Below are 13,592 nucleotides of genomic sequence, written 5' to 3'. Positions count from 1 at the left end.
CTGATTCAGCTTGTACAGTTTCAAACATTCATTTTCCATTTTTTCACCACAAAAGATGCGTTCACCTTTAATTTTGTCCATATTCTATCTAAAAAAAAAACAAAACATTTATTTTGTAAGAAACACTGCGGATAAAGTGTTGATGTAATCTCAGTATATTTTTATTTGCATTACAAGCCTTTTTCTCCTCTTGATCGAGCAACGCTGTCTAGTTAAAAAAAAAAAAAAAAAAGAATACTACTGCGACACATTTTCTGGGTCTTAATGAGACACCGCTGCAGGGTAAACTCACACACAAACTCGCCATCCCTTTTATCAACACATCATTAAGTGTGGGAATCCCTGTCTTATCATAATCCACAAAGCAGCCATTAACATCTTCTGCAGCATCCTCTGCATCAATTTGGACATAAACGGACACTGAGGGCAGCAAATCATCTGCATGACCACAACATCTCAATACTAATCATCCCACCTCTTAATAGTGTCTGTCAGTTTCACTAAAAGGTTCAAACGGGCTGCTCGCCACACAACAACAATATTTAGTTGTCCTCCTAGAATTACTGAGGGCAGGCATCTCCATCGGTGTCTGCAGGGTTTCTGCAGTTCATGCAGGCTGCCATGACAAACGCCTATAGCTGGTGCGTTATGCATGTTGTTGAAAACTCGCCCTGACAGCATGGCTTTTAAGATGGTTCGCGAGCTACAATCTTTCACGGCAGAATCACTGATACAGTATTTCAGCTCGAGTCTCAGCAACTCTTAAGAAGTTTGTTAAAGAACCCACTGCTCTAACTGATGTCAATAACTGTGAAAAGTTACACGACACTTTTCTGATAGAATCTTTTTTTTTTTTTCCGGTACAACATAAAATAGTGATTGAGACAACAGGATTGTGAAAGATTGTCTTCAAAAATTAAATTTTTTGTTTATTTAGAAACTTTTTAAAACTTTGTGCAAAATACAATGTCATTTTAGTCACTTCTACACCTTTGAACCATTTTTTTTTAATCGTATGTCAAGCATTTAGCTGGGTTTTCTTTAATAACTGACTCCAAAAGAATAGATCCTGAAATATTGTGTTCCAAAAATGTCAATGTGCACTATAAAGGGTTAAAGTACGGAACAAAAAGTGTTTAATAAAGCCATACTATGCTCTTGATTTTACTTTGCTGATATTTCTGTCTGTATTTTGCGCTTAAGAATTCTAATAATTGTTATATTGTGTAATAACTGACAACGCTGAAGACAGTTGGCCAGGATTATTCGCAACTGTTTACGAATTGCACTGACGAAGCAGATGTTGAGGAGGACAGTGTAACCAAGGGGACATGTCCACCCTAATAGAGGCAGACAGGCATCTGGGAGGTTTTACAGTGAGACTGACAGTGTCATCATTTACTGCTCTGAAGTTGAATGATGTCTACAATGCAGCCTGGCAGAGGCATCAATAGAGCAGCGAGATTCATCCATCCGTCTTTTATACGGCTCCGTCCAGCTCAGGGTCGCGGGAGGCTGGAGCCGATCCCGAGTGGCTCTGGGCGGAGGAAGGCAACACAGCCCGGACGAGTCACAAATCCATCACCGGGTAAACAGAGACACACATTCACACCTCTGCTGCTGCCAATCAACCTCTATTGCATGTTTTTAGACTGCCGGGGGAAGTCGAACCATCCAGATGAAACCAGCACACACGCAGAGAGAACATGCAATCTCAGAGGCCTCAAAGCCTCAGGACGACTATAGATACTGATGTGAATGTCTTTCATTTCAATGGCCACACCAATAGAAACTACTGTGGTGCACTGTAGCTTATTTTATAGGTGTAACCATTGTTTTTATACCTTTTACATCGTGATTTCTCCAATTTCTTCATTAAAGCCCTGACATTCATTATCATACTCAATTTTGACCTGAAGGTGGCGTTAGTGAGAATCTGACTTATAATGTGAGTAAATGAGTAATTGGCTTCTGCTTTTCTGAAAATGAACATATACGGTCAACCTCAACGGACGCATGTATTAATGCAGTAAAACCTTTCTGTTACTTTCCCATATTAGTAGACAGGGTAAACGCATTTCTGCTGACAACTGCAAAACCATATTGAAGAAGTCTATTTATTCATCCAGCTAATGCAAATCTAACATGGTGAAATTGTTGCGCAGAATACATAAAATATCATTTTGAAACTTCTTTCATAATGCATCTGACATGTTCTGACATCTGAAATTCAAGAATCAGCACAAACTGCGATATTAAGTTGGGATGCACACCAAGCTCTGCCACAAAGGTGGAAGATGCTACTGTCCTTCGGTTCAGGGGCTTTACCTTGGGACTGATGACGGCGTACGATCCCTCACACCCAGGTTCTTGGCTGAATTCTGAACTCTTGCTCCCTGGAAAGAAGAAGAAAAAAAAGAAAAAAGAAAACAGACCATAACCATATAGCACCACGGATCTGGGAGAAAACTGGGATAGCCATATGCAGAAGCAGAGAATAACAACACAGCGCTGGGGAAAGAGCTTAAAGAAAGCTGAGACAATGAGCCAAAGAACATTTGTGCCCTCTGAGTATTAGAAATGCTTCTGCTCAGAGCTTTGCATATAAACAACGATACTGAAGATTGGTGACTCAGCTTGTGGAAAGAATAAACTGCTGAGCAATATATTCAAACTGTCAACTATGTGTTGTCTATCTCACAACAGTTTTGTCATTTTTCTCATCAGGAATTATTGGAAAGTTTTGAATTGTGACTCGTAATAAATCAGTGGATCCACTTGCTCACAGCCATTATTAAAGGCCCGCAAGAGTAATCTATCCTAAAAGTCCACTGGGTGCACAGAGCAGCTTTAATTGGAAAGCGACTCAGCTGAAATACAAGCCGAGTGATAGTGTTTGTTTAACGACGCAAGCTTTCCCAGGTGAAACAGCATCCCGTCAGGCTTTGACTGACTGGCAGTCAACTGTAGAAGAGCAAGGTATCAATCCTGAGCTGAACCACATCTTTAAAATAAAGCGCAGAGCATCACGGACGTCCCACCGAGCCTGTGGAAACCTTTAACAATCAAACTGCCGCTACAGGTAGTGCAGCTCGTTTTAACTATGCATGCAGAACGGCATGTGCAGAACAGCTTTTGTAAGGCAATAAAAGCACACAGTAAGGAGTTCGGGAGATGAATGGGGTGCCTGTTTGCGCAGATGTTACAGACTTTCATTATGCCCAGTCAGGAGCATGTCTGCTCTTTGCTAATGGTCCTTAAGTCAACTGGCGGCGCGCAGAGTCGGCAGTAACGCGGCCGTATTGGGGGAGGCAGGAAGCAACTTCAGCTTTCAGTCCGGTGACACCAACACAAATACACTCTCAGCAAAAACAAAATGCAGAATCAAATCATTTAATTATTTATCTTTTAAAGACGTCTCTTTGAGAAGAGAGGGAGCAGCAAGTCCAAACTGCATTAGCTGACCTCTCGGTTACAACGCCACTGTCTGCCATCTCACTGTCTGCCCTGGGTCCAGATAAGAGGATAGCATCAGCAATTATTCGATGTCTATCACAGCCATCCATTCTGATGCCTCCGGACAGAGATGCCCCCTCTTGTCCCAGAAGGACGCGGTGCCCACAGAACAACAGTTCAGAAGGAGACGACACCAAAAAACAAAAGTACTTTTACTTTTATTTTTTTGCAAATTCAAGTTGTGCGACACGCCGGTAGATTGGATACCAGGGAAAACTTCAGAGAAGGCACAAACTCTTAAAAAAACTTTCTATATCCTGCTGGACAACAGCCTGACTCATATCAGTGGTGGTTTTTTTCGTCCCATTCTCGCTGCCAAAACAGCAGATATTATGTCAAAATGCATGATGAAATCCATCCATCTATCTTCTACATGCACTTTATCAGACTTATGATCCCAGTGTGCTAGAGCCAATACCAGCTTGCTATAGGAAAAAGGCAGTTTACAAATCACCAGTCCATCACAGCACATCTACAGGCAATAAACTCAGCATACAGGATTTAGATTGTGAGAGGAAGGCGGAGCACCTGGAGAAAACCAGCGTACGCACAGGAGGAACAGGCAAACTCCCCAAAAAAGGGCATCAAGCCTTGAATCAAAATACTACACACAGCTTGGATCATTGCGAGGGCGTGACTACAACAGAGTTTAATTTAATAAACAACACGAACTGCATGTTGCTAAATTAAGTTGTAACATGCAATGATAATTTCATATTTTTCACCTTAAAGCACATTTCTTAACATAGCAATTGCAGAGTTTAACAATAAAGTCTGGTTAAAATGCGAAGAAAATCACTTTCACCTGTATAACCAATGACTTATTGACAGTAAAACAGTCACATATATATAAAAAAAAAAATGTTAATGATAGTATGTTATGATCTACCCACACTTTGAAAACACCTACACCACACTGAAGCGTGGCCAGTGTGGAGCAACACATTTCCCCACATATAAACACCTACATGTGGAAAAATATACAAATAATATCCAGGGTGGAGAGGTGAGATCGAGTTACCCCCTCCAGTGAGTTTACATAAACACTTCAGCCATCCAGACCACATATTGGAAATTGCTTTGCAGAAGTTTCCGAACCACGCTGTGATTAGACCCATTTTGCGCAAATCACTTTCACATTCTCTTCCTGAATGATGTTGTCTGAGCGCGACGGACGGGTCCCGCTGAGATCGGATGCTGCGCTGATAACCTTTTTTGTGAGTAAATATGACTATTCAGAAAGGGGGAAAGAGGTGCCATTCAAACTCTGCGTGATATTTATATTCATCAGATTCATCAGCCGATGTCTGAGAGCAATGTCCTCTCTGATGATGATGATGATGATGATGATGAAAAAAGAGAAGATGGCAGAAGCAGCCCTGCTGCGGTGAAACAAAGCAGTACTCCCTCATACATGTGGCTTCTCTCAGTCAATGAACAATATTTCATACAGTCAAGGTCACACGATGCACAGCGTTGCACCCTCCTGGCTGAGGTCCCATTCCTTTTCGCTGAAAAAAATTAAATGTCTCTCCTCCTGCAGAATCTCATTGTCCCGACTAACCTCTCGCTGCAAACAGCCACTCTGTTGCCACCACCAGCACAACTTCGGAGGAAAGTTGGAGTTGTGGGTCACGACCGAGTCGTGACTTAAGCTTTTAGGAAGGTGAAAATGGCTAAATCACTACAAAGTTGTTGTTTTTTTTCTACCCCATGCAATCAAACAAACAAGCTTCAGACTCTCACGGAGTCTGTTTAGCTTCTCATTACTCTCTCATTTGTTGAGATTCATATTCTGGTGGTGGCGAATGCACATCTGATAAGATTGAAGCAGACAGGGGGTGAAACAGGGGAAGAAATGATAATGTAGAGAGGAAGAGCGTTAATGATTCTTCTAGTGGGCTGCAGATAAAACTTGTTTCTTAATCCAAAAGTATATTTACTGCTGGCTGCCGCTGAAAAAGAAATGTCCATTCTCACTGGAGTAATACTGTCCACGAAGAACCAAAACTTTGACCTATGAAGCGAAAATAGCTGCTATTTGACTCAATGAAGCCCGTTTTTCCCCAAAGGTGTGTTGCAATAACATCACGGATGTATAAACGACAGATACCTGCTTCCTCATGACATCGGTGGCTTGCATGATGCAGCGAGGCGGGAGGCCGTGGTTTCGTGCCAGCAGGATGGCCTGCTCCAGAGTCACGCTCAGGGTGCAACTGTCGGCCAGAGAGAAAACACAAGGTCACACATGCATCCTCACTCTGCATTATTTAACTCTTACGAAGGGACTGGAACGCGGTCACGTCTTCCAAGATGTAGTCAAGGTGCAAAATGCGATAACTGCTGATCCATTTTTGTGTAGAGTTATATTGTACTTCCGTAATTCAGTGTATGTGACAGACAAATAATTTGCGGGGGTAATTAAACATCTGTAAAGAAATGGATGACTTAAGTATCGAACTTACTTTACTAATTAATTAAACTAGAAGCATGTTTGGTTCGCCAAACCACCAAGCAAATCATAAACATTTGAAAGAAAAGAAAGATTTTTTTTTAACAAGTGTATCAACAACACTGGGACCCGAGCTGAGACATTGTGATGCAAACACCAACAAAGCAACAGCGATGGCAGAAGTTACAGCTTTGTTGAGGTTATCGTCAATTTCGATACTAATTCTTTGTTTGCTGCAAAAATATAGATATTTCCATCACTAATACTCTGCATCACAATAAAGAAAAAAACTTACATTTAAATTTAAAGGTTAATATGGAACTATTTTACCGATCGAGCTCACGTGAGATGGAATGGGGCTGCATGTGAACCCTGGAATAAAGTGTGTTTGACACCCCGGGAATAAAGCTTTATAACTTAACATTTCAGCACAGATTAATGCCATAAATTATATGATGTGAACGTTATGACAAAATTTGTGATAAATATTTGAGGCTCAGATGATCAGACACCTAGTAAAACCTGGCACTTAATCAAATTTTACTACTTAGTGTGAGATAAGTTGTGTTTAATGTGGGTTTAGCATTTAGAGTTTAACTACCAATGTGTGAGAGGAGACAGATCCACAGGTGTTAGAACATTTATTGATGTCTTTTTTTCTCAGTCTGCTGGTGGAGCGAGTGTAATCACGGAACAAAGGATTATACTGCGCTATCAAATACATAACAAACAGTGAGCGACACTTCCAAAGGTAGTGATGTTGTAGTAAAACCTTACTTAAAAAAACATCCAATTCCCAAGTGGTGTTGCGGCAGTGAAGGAGTCTTTGGAGCAGATTCAAAGTGAGTAAGGCGGGCAGAATAATATATTCATATTGCAACAGACTGAATGAGCTTCAATAAATTATGTGTCCATGCAGTGTGCGTTCAAGCTCTGCAAATTCAAGATGACAGAAAAGTGTGGTTACTCACAAACATTAGAAAAATAAAGTGAAAAAAAAAATAAAAATAGCATGTTTCTTAAATGGTGCTCATGAGAAGTGCAGAAGCACATGTGATGGAAGAAATTTAAATAAAAAAATTGCCCACATCACAGCTAATGTAAATTAGGGGCAAGAGAAAGAGCACTGTTAGAAGAGATTAGAAAGCGCAAATGATGAACTTGATCTACTATAATTGTATGTTCGCCTGATGTCACGAAAAGTGAGATTTGAGAGCGAGCAATGGGAAACAAAAGCAAAATAAGCTTCACCCACATGCAGAAATGAAACTTTTCCATTCCCTTCACCCCTCTCATCTCCTCTCTAATGACTCGTTTCACCGGCCGCTGACACGTCAATCAAATTCAGAGAGTAAAGAAATAAATAAATAAAAAATTCCTATCCTTTCGTGGTCGACTGTCAGCACTTAAGCGCACTTCCCAGTTTCCTCCAAGAGAGAAAAGGGTCCAAGGACAAGTCAGAGTGTCTCCTGTGGCGGAGCCGATACACTCGCACCGCCGTCAGGGTGTGACGGGTGTAAAATGGTGTTGACGCGAGTCTGTGATTCATTAGTTACAGCAAACTTTGGTTACCACGCACATCCACAGCCACACGTTTTCCACTCTCTTACGCACACGCACACACACACGCACGCACGCACGCACGCACGCACGCACGCACGCACGCACGCACGCACGCACGCACGCACGCACGCACGCACGCACGCACGCACGCACGCACGCACGCACGCACGCACGCACACACACACACACACACACACACACACACACACACACACACACACACACACACACACACACACACACACACACACACACACACACACACACACACACAGAGCAGCATGTGGATAAATCCTTAGAGAGCCAGTGACGGGTGTCAAGGCAGCTGGGTGACCTTTCTATGATAACAAGCTGTACTAGTATATCGATCCAGGGCCTTTTCACTGCAAATTGAACTGCCTGAAGTTTCCAACACTGCCAGGCTCGCTCTCATTGAATGACACAGCCATGGAGGCTGCGATGAAATCTGAGCTGTTTGTTTAATATCCCTCTATCCCACAGTCGGGCTTCACAGTAACTGAGAACAAAAAAAAAAAAAAGATTAGATGTGCAATGGGACACTTTCAGCTGCCAGGAGCTGTTACATCGAGTCAATCAGATCAAGATTTAAAAGTCCCCTTGAGTTCCAGTTGCATAACTTCATGAGGGTTTAGCATGACGCGTTAAAAGTAATGAACCTAACAATCCTCTCCAGTCGGTGTGGAGCGACGTCCCAGCAGAGAATTGCAAAAGTCCTTTCACAAGCCGCCCCACAATATTTTAACGCACCCATTTTCAGCTTCTCTCACCGATAACGGAGGGGAGGGGGGAAAGTCACCCACAGAGGATCTTTAAATATCTCTTTAGCTGGAGCAGGATGAAGGAACTGCACAAAAATCTGTGTGTGTGTGTTCGTGCATGTGCGTGTGTGTTAGGCAGCAGAGGTTTTTTTTTCATTAGTGCTGGTGAGATAGTACGAGATGATTTATACCCATCTGTTTTATGTCGTTCCAACCCATATCCCATTTACACTCCGAATCGGAGCTGAGTCCATACAGATAAATGAGAAGAAACAAGAGGGGGACAAACACAAGGGAAGGCAGGGAATGACTATAGATAGAAAGGAAAATTGAACAGAGGGAGGGTTGAGAAGCCAAAAAAACACATATTTGAACATATTTTATTAGAAGTACTAGATTGTACATTCAATAAATCTTGATTATAACGAGTTGAAACAAGGACAAATATCAGCTTCTTTGAACATGGAGGCTCTCTTTATATTCTTCTGCTTTCTGGGTTTTGTTTCCCTGTTAAACAGTGAACTCTCTTTTCTTTTCAGTTTTGTGGGAGTGACAAAGAGAAAAAGAATTGGAGAAGAGAAGAGTGCAGCATATTGCAAACTGCTGATGGCCCAAAAATATCGCACTTTAGCCGTTATTAAAACTCATCCATCAAGCCAACTAATTCAGTCAATAGAGCCTGAGAAGGCTGCCGCACTGATAATGCAACCCCCCCCAATACTAATCTACTGGCTTGCATTTGTAGGTTTTTTTAATTATTCCAGATTTTCTTTGCAGGCTTATACCAACTACAACTTCTTTACCTAATGTTTCAACCTTAAAATGTACATAGTAAAAAGTGTGGGTTTATTTTGATTTATGGTTGTAAAATGACCCAAAATGTGCAATAAGTGAGTTGTGGAGCTGCTTTACCATTAACAAAAGGTTTTTATTCCTCTACATTATGCATTTTCAGCCCTAAATAAATATTAGCGTTCAATAATTTCAGCTGTTTACATGCTGCTAGAGTTGCCAACTGCTCTAGTTAAATGATAAACACTGTAGGAGAGGACTGCTGTGTGCAGAATGAGCCATGCTTTCACATGCGAGTCTCCTAAAACACCAGGAAAACGTCTCTAAATGGGTTGCTCGTGACTTATTTGAAGAGGAGACGCTAGAGGGATCTAAAAACTCATTAAATAAAGCAAAGAAAGCGGCTAAGTTGGCAACATTGTGCAGAAATCCCGGAGGCAAAGCTCCATTCCTCTCCATTCTGGTAGTTTTAGAATTATATAGATACTATAAACCCAGGGTTTGAAACTCGAGCCGAGCTGGGGGAAACCGCAGGCACGGTCATCTCAGTGTTTAGCCACTTCAGTGATGGAATACGAGAAAAAAAATACTAATTTGTTTCTCTAAATGTGTTCTTTTATTTGAAATGTTGTACTGTACAAAGACATTTTTTTTCCCTCTCATTTCTAAATACATAATGGAAGCTTTTCAATTAACCAACAAACACATTGGTACTCTCCTCGAGGCAGGCAGGTTACAGTGTTTATGCTCATCATTTCTTTATGTCTATTTAACCAACAGATTATATGCATTTGTTCTGAATGCCAATGTAAATTGCATTTTAAAACGATAAGCCGCAGCGTCGCTGTTTGAGAACTTATCTGGGAATACTTTCCTCCAGCTCTAACCATAGTGGGAAAAGCAATAAGCCCAAATCAAACTTTATTTGTTTCTCTGCTTGTTTTTTTTTTTATGTTTTTTTTTACTTTTCTTCAACACGGTAACAGTTTCTCACACACATTTTGCTTGCAATGTCAGTTATGGTAGTAATAAAAGGTTTTCACTAATTTTAGCAGCATTCTGTTGTCATACACTGACATCTAGTGGTCTCAGATATATTTGAAAGTAGAAGTCCGTTCTCAATAAACCAAACAACTAAAAAAAGTGTATTATACAGTTTGGAAAATATGGCAAATAGAAAATAAAAGGTAAGGGAAAATCCAAGGTCTGAAGACAGACATGGTCCCCGGACCAGGAGTTTGAGCCCCTTACCATAATCAGGCTGAAATCAAGTCAGTGGTGAGAGAATAGTTTTAAAACATTTCTGGAAGGTACCTGCATCATTTCCTTGTGATACTGAGTACACCCTGCAGCTGTGGGGAGCAAATCAGTCTTAAAAGTAAAAATGTAAGTTTACAAATAATCAGGAAATATGGCAGATCTCATAATCTGCTGTGTCACGGTACACTTAGCCCGCCTGACGGGGGGAATCGACTGCACACACACACACACACACACACACACACACACAGACACACACACAGGCTGTGGGCTAATAAAGTAGCAGAAGTCATTGCACAGACAGGAACTTTCTATTAGGGCTCTGGCAACCAGGCGGCAACCATCCACAGCACTTTATCAAGCCATCAGTCACATACAGTGAACCCAGGAGCGTGTGTGCGTGCAGGCGCGTGCACGTGACTGAGACAAAAAGATATGGAAACTGTCAGTAGGTAAAGACGGAGCGTATCGAATAGACGGGTGGGTGGGCCGGGTGGAGGGAAGAGCAGCGATGAAGATGAAAGTTGGAGCTGTGGATCAGCGGTGACAAACGATCAGGATATTTCCGTCCTCGTGCACTGATGAATGGTGCCCTCACGAGCAGGTGAATTAGTCCGCCATATATAGAATTCAATAAGAATGGAAGTAATTGACCTGTCGTCTTCCTGTGTAAAGTGCTGCGCCTACTCAAACTTTCTAATATGACCGGAGAAACAATGGGCCCTATTAGCTGGAATATCCTGCTGTTAATTAATGCAGAGAAAGTGTATTAATAGAAAGTCCCCATGGTGCAAAGCTCTCATGAAACTGAGAGGTAGACAGAGAATAAAAGGAGGAGCAGAGAGAGAGAGAGAGAGAGAGAGAGAGAGAGAGAGAGAGAGAGACAGGTAAAATGAAAATGAGTGGGAAAGCGATAAAAAAAACAAATAAATAAGAGAATGAAGATGCTAAGCGGGAACATATAATTTAACTGGGGGTGGTTCACAGAGAGGCTGCATTTGCGCACACGCTCACCGATGAACGCCGCTGTTACACATGACGATGTGTGTGGCTCCCAGACGCGAGCAGAGCTCAGAGGCCACGGTGAGCAGCCCCACTCCAGAAGCCCCGCAGGCGGTGTACTGACAGGCAGCGGTGCGGCGACAACTGATAAAACTTTCCATCAGACGGTAGAGCTCCTCCAGAGCGTTGAGGGGGCGCATTAACTGGGCACAAACAGGGGGAGAGCGGTAAGTGACGAGCAAGCCCGAAGAAACACAATTTATGAGCAAACTGGTGAATAAATCTGGAGATTATGACGTAGCCTGTTGTAGATTGAGCATTAGGTACACAGATTTATGAAAAATAACAGCAAAGATTGTTGAAAATTAAAAGTAAGTCTCTGACCAACAGAGAAATCAGATTTTCCTGTGAATAAAGTCAACAGATTCATGTGCAGGTTCATATGCGCCTAGAAAACCATCAGATTTAGAGACGATCCCACTCACAACTTTACCTGGAAGCCCACAGGTATTGAAGATGGGTTTCTTCGCTTCTTTTTGTATTTCTTCCAAAACATTAACCCCCACGTTTCTTAAAACAGGAAGTGATCCAACATGGTGTTTGCATTAACTCTGATCGATCATAAACAGTTACTCCACTTCATCTTATCTGATTGTGATTTCAATCTAATCCAAAGTGTTTACAAGATGTGGATCGTTAGGTTGTCATGTGCGCGTCACAAAATTACAGGTTGTTCTTACCTTGTCTATTAATGCTGCTTTGGGTGCAGAGCTGGGTGGCATGTTGGACTGATCCATGTAAAAACCCCTAAGGGAAAAAAAACAAAAAATATTTGAGGGCATTATAAATAACATGCAGCAGTAGACTTGATTCAGCAATCAGACACAAGGTTGTTTTTTTTTTGTTTTGTTTAAAAGCACCATTGTCTGGGATCGAAATTGTTTCCCTGCAGCATTAGGTCATCAGGAGCACTGGCAGCCTTTCTGGGAAAAGTAGGCCACCTGCTCATTATGGAGCGCCACTTCCTGACTATCAATCACCAGAGTAACTTGGGCAGAAACACAGACTAAGCATCTCTCGTCCTGGGCATCACTCCAAGTGCCATTGCTTCATTCATTCATGGAGTAGTCACTGATAAGTGTTATTTGCTCCCTTCCACCACTGGGGGCAGCACTGCACCAGCATGTCCTCATGCAGGCAGAGGATGTATGCCGCAATGGGTCCATCTGAGGTGGAGTGCTACTGGTGCAAACTCAGCAGTCTGTGACTCCATCAAATCTCTGTAATCCAGCAGCGAGCTAAAAATAGGTACACTACACCACATTAAACCCCTTGTAATAAAATCTCATACTTCATTACTTCTTGCGAGAAGCGATAATAATGTACAACCTACAGTGGCCCACATGCTCATTTCTGAAATAACAAATATAAAAGAATTCAACGAAAATCAGACTTTGAAGAGATTCAGCAACAACGGGCTCCGGGGGAGGGAGATTGTTTACAAGAATTAGTGAAGCACATCTCATTCATCTGCATTCACTCTGGTATTAAGTGATTAAAATCAGGGCAAGGAGGCATTCATTATGACTGCAATATTTCTGCCTGGCATAATATTAATGAAATGAATTAATCAGAGAAGGGTTGGCACATTGGTGAATTAAGATCCCAAACCATCCAAGATAAATAATAAGTCAATACAATCATAGGACAGGTTCGGTGCTTCAGGTGAGATTTCCTGCTTTGAATATTGATTTTTACATCAGCCATTAATGTGTATGGTGATGTTAGAGCCCTGCAAGTTGAGATTATGTTAAATAACTTTATTGTATCACACACTGATAATTTAAAAATGTACAGCATGCTAATTTAAAAAAAAAAAAAAGCCTTGTGGGTAATATGACATGCCAGTAGACCACGGTCGTCTACCCCACCCAGCTGCCTTCACTTGTTCCACTAATGCCCCCTTCATGGACGCACGCTGAACATAGACCTTGAGAATGCTCTGCCTTCGGCCAATGGGGCTGAAATACAGATTCATCTCTGTCCATGCTCCGTCTTAACTTGTCAGAGGTTTGAATCCTTGTCTGCCAAATTGTGCGCAAACCTTGTAGAGTGTTCTACAGAATGACGACAAGCACAGTTTGTTAAAGGTTCAGATGAGGCTAACGGCCCATGTAATTGATTCGAGATAGCCGTATCATTCATATAGACGCTCAGGATCGACGGGG

The 13,592-nt window shown here is 41.8% G+C and overlaps 1 protein-coding gene across 1 annotated transcript in view; it reads right to left on the bottom strand.

The window, feature by feature from the left end:
• The window catches only part of prex2 (phosphatidylinositol-3,4,5-trisphosphate-dependent Rac exchange factor 2), a 104,684-nt gene that overhangs the window by 2,588 nt on the left and 88,504 nt on the right, over positions 1 to 13,592 (bottom strand). The window contains exons 37-40 of the mRNA XM_080490043.1: positions 12,105 to 12,171; positions 11,377 to 11,567; positions 5,630 to 5,732; positions 2,329 to 2,396 (exon numbers count right to left, since the gene is read on the bottom strand). Of these exons, the coding sequence (XP_080346169.1) occupies positions 2,329 to 2,396; positions 5,630 to 5,732; positions 11,377 to 11,567; positions 12,105 to 12,171 (429 nt within the window). The remainder of the gene's footprint in view (positions 1 to 2,328; positions 2,397 to 5,629; positions 5,733 to 11,376; positions 11,568 to 12,104; positions 12,172 to 13,592) is intronic.

Source organism: Lipophrys pholis (genome assembly GCF_963383615.2).
Source record: "Lipophrys pholis genome assembly, chromosome: 20".
Taxonomy (NCBI): Eukaryota; Metazoa; Chordata; class Actinopteri; order Blenniiformes; family Blenniidae; genus Lipophrys; species Lipophrys pholis.
Note: the sequence above shows the minus strand (reverse complement) of the source record. Positions and strands in the feature narration are given on the sequence as shown.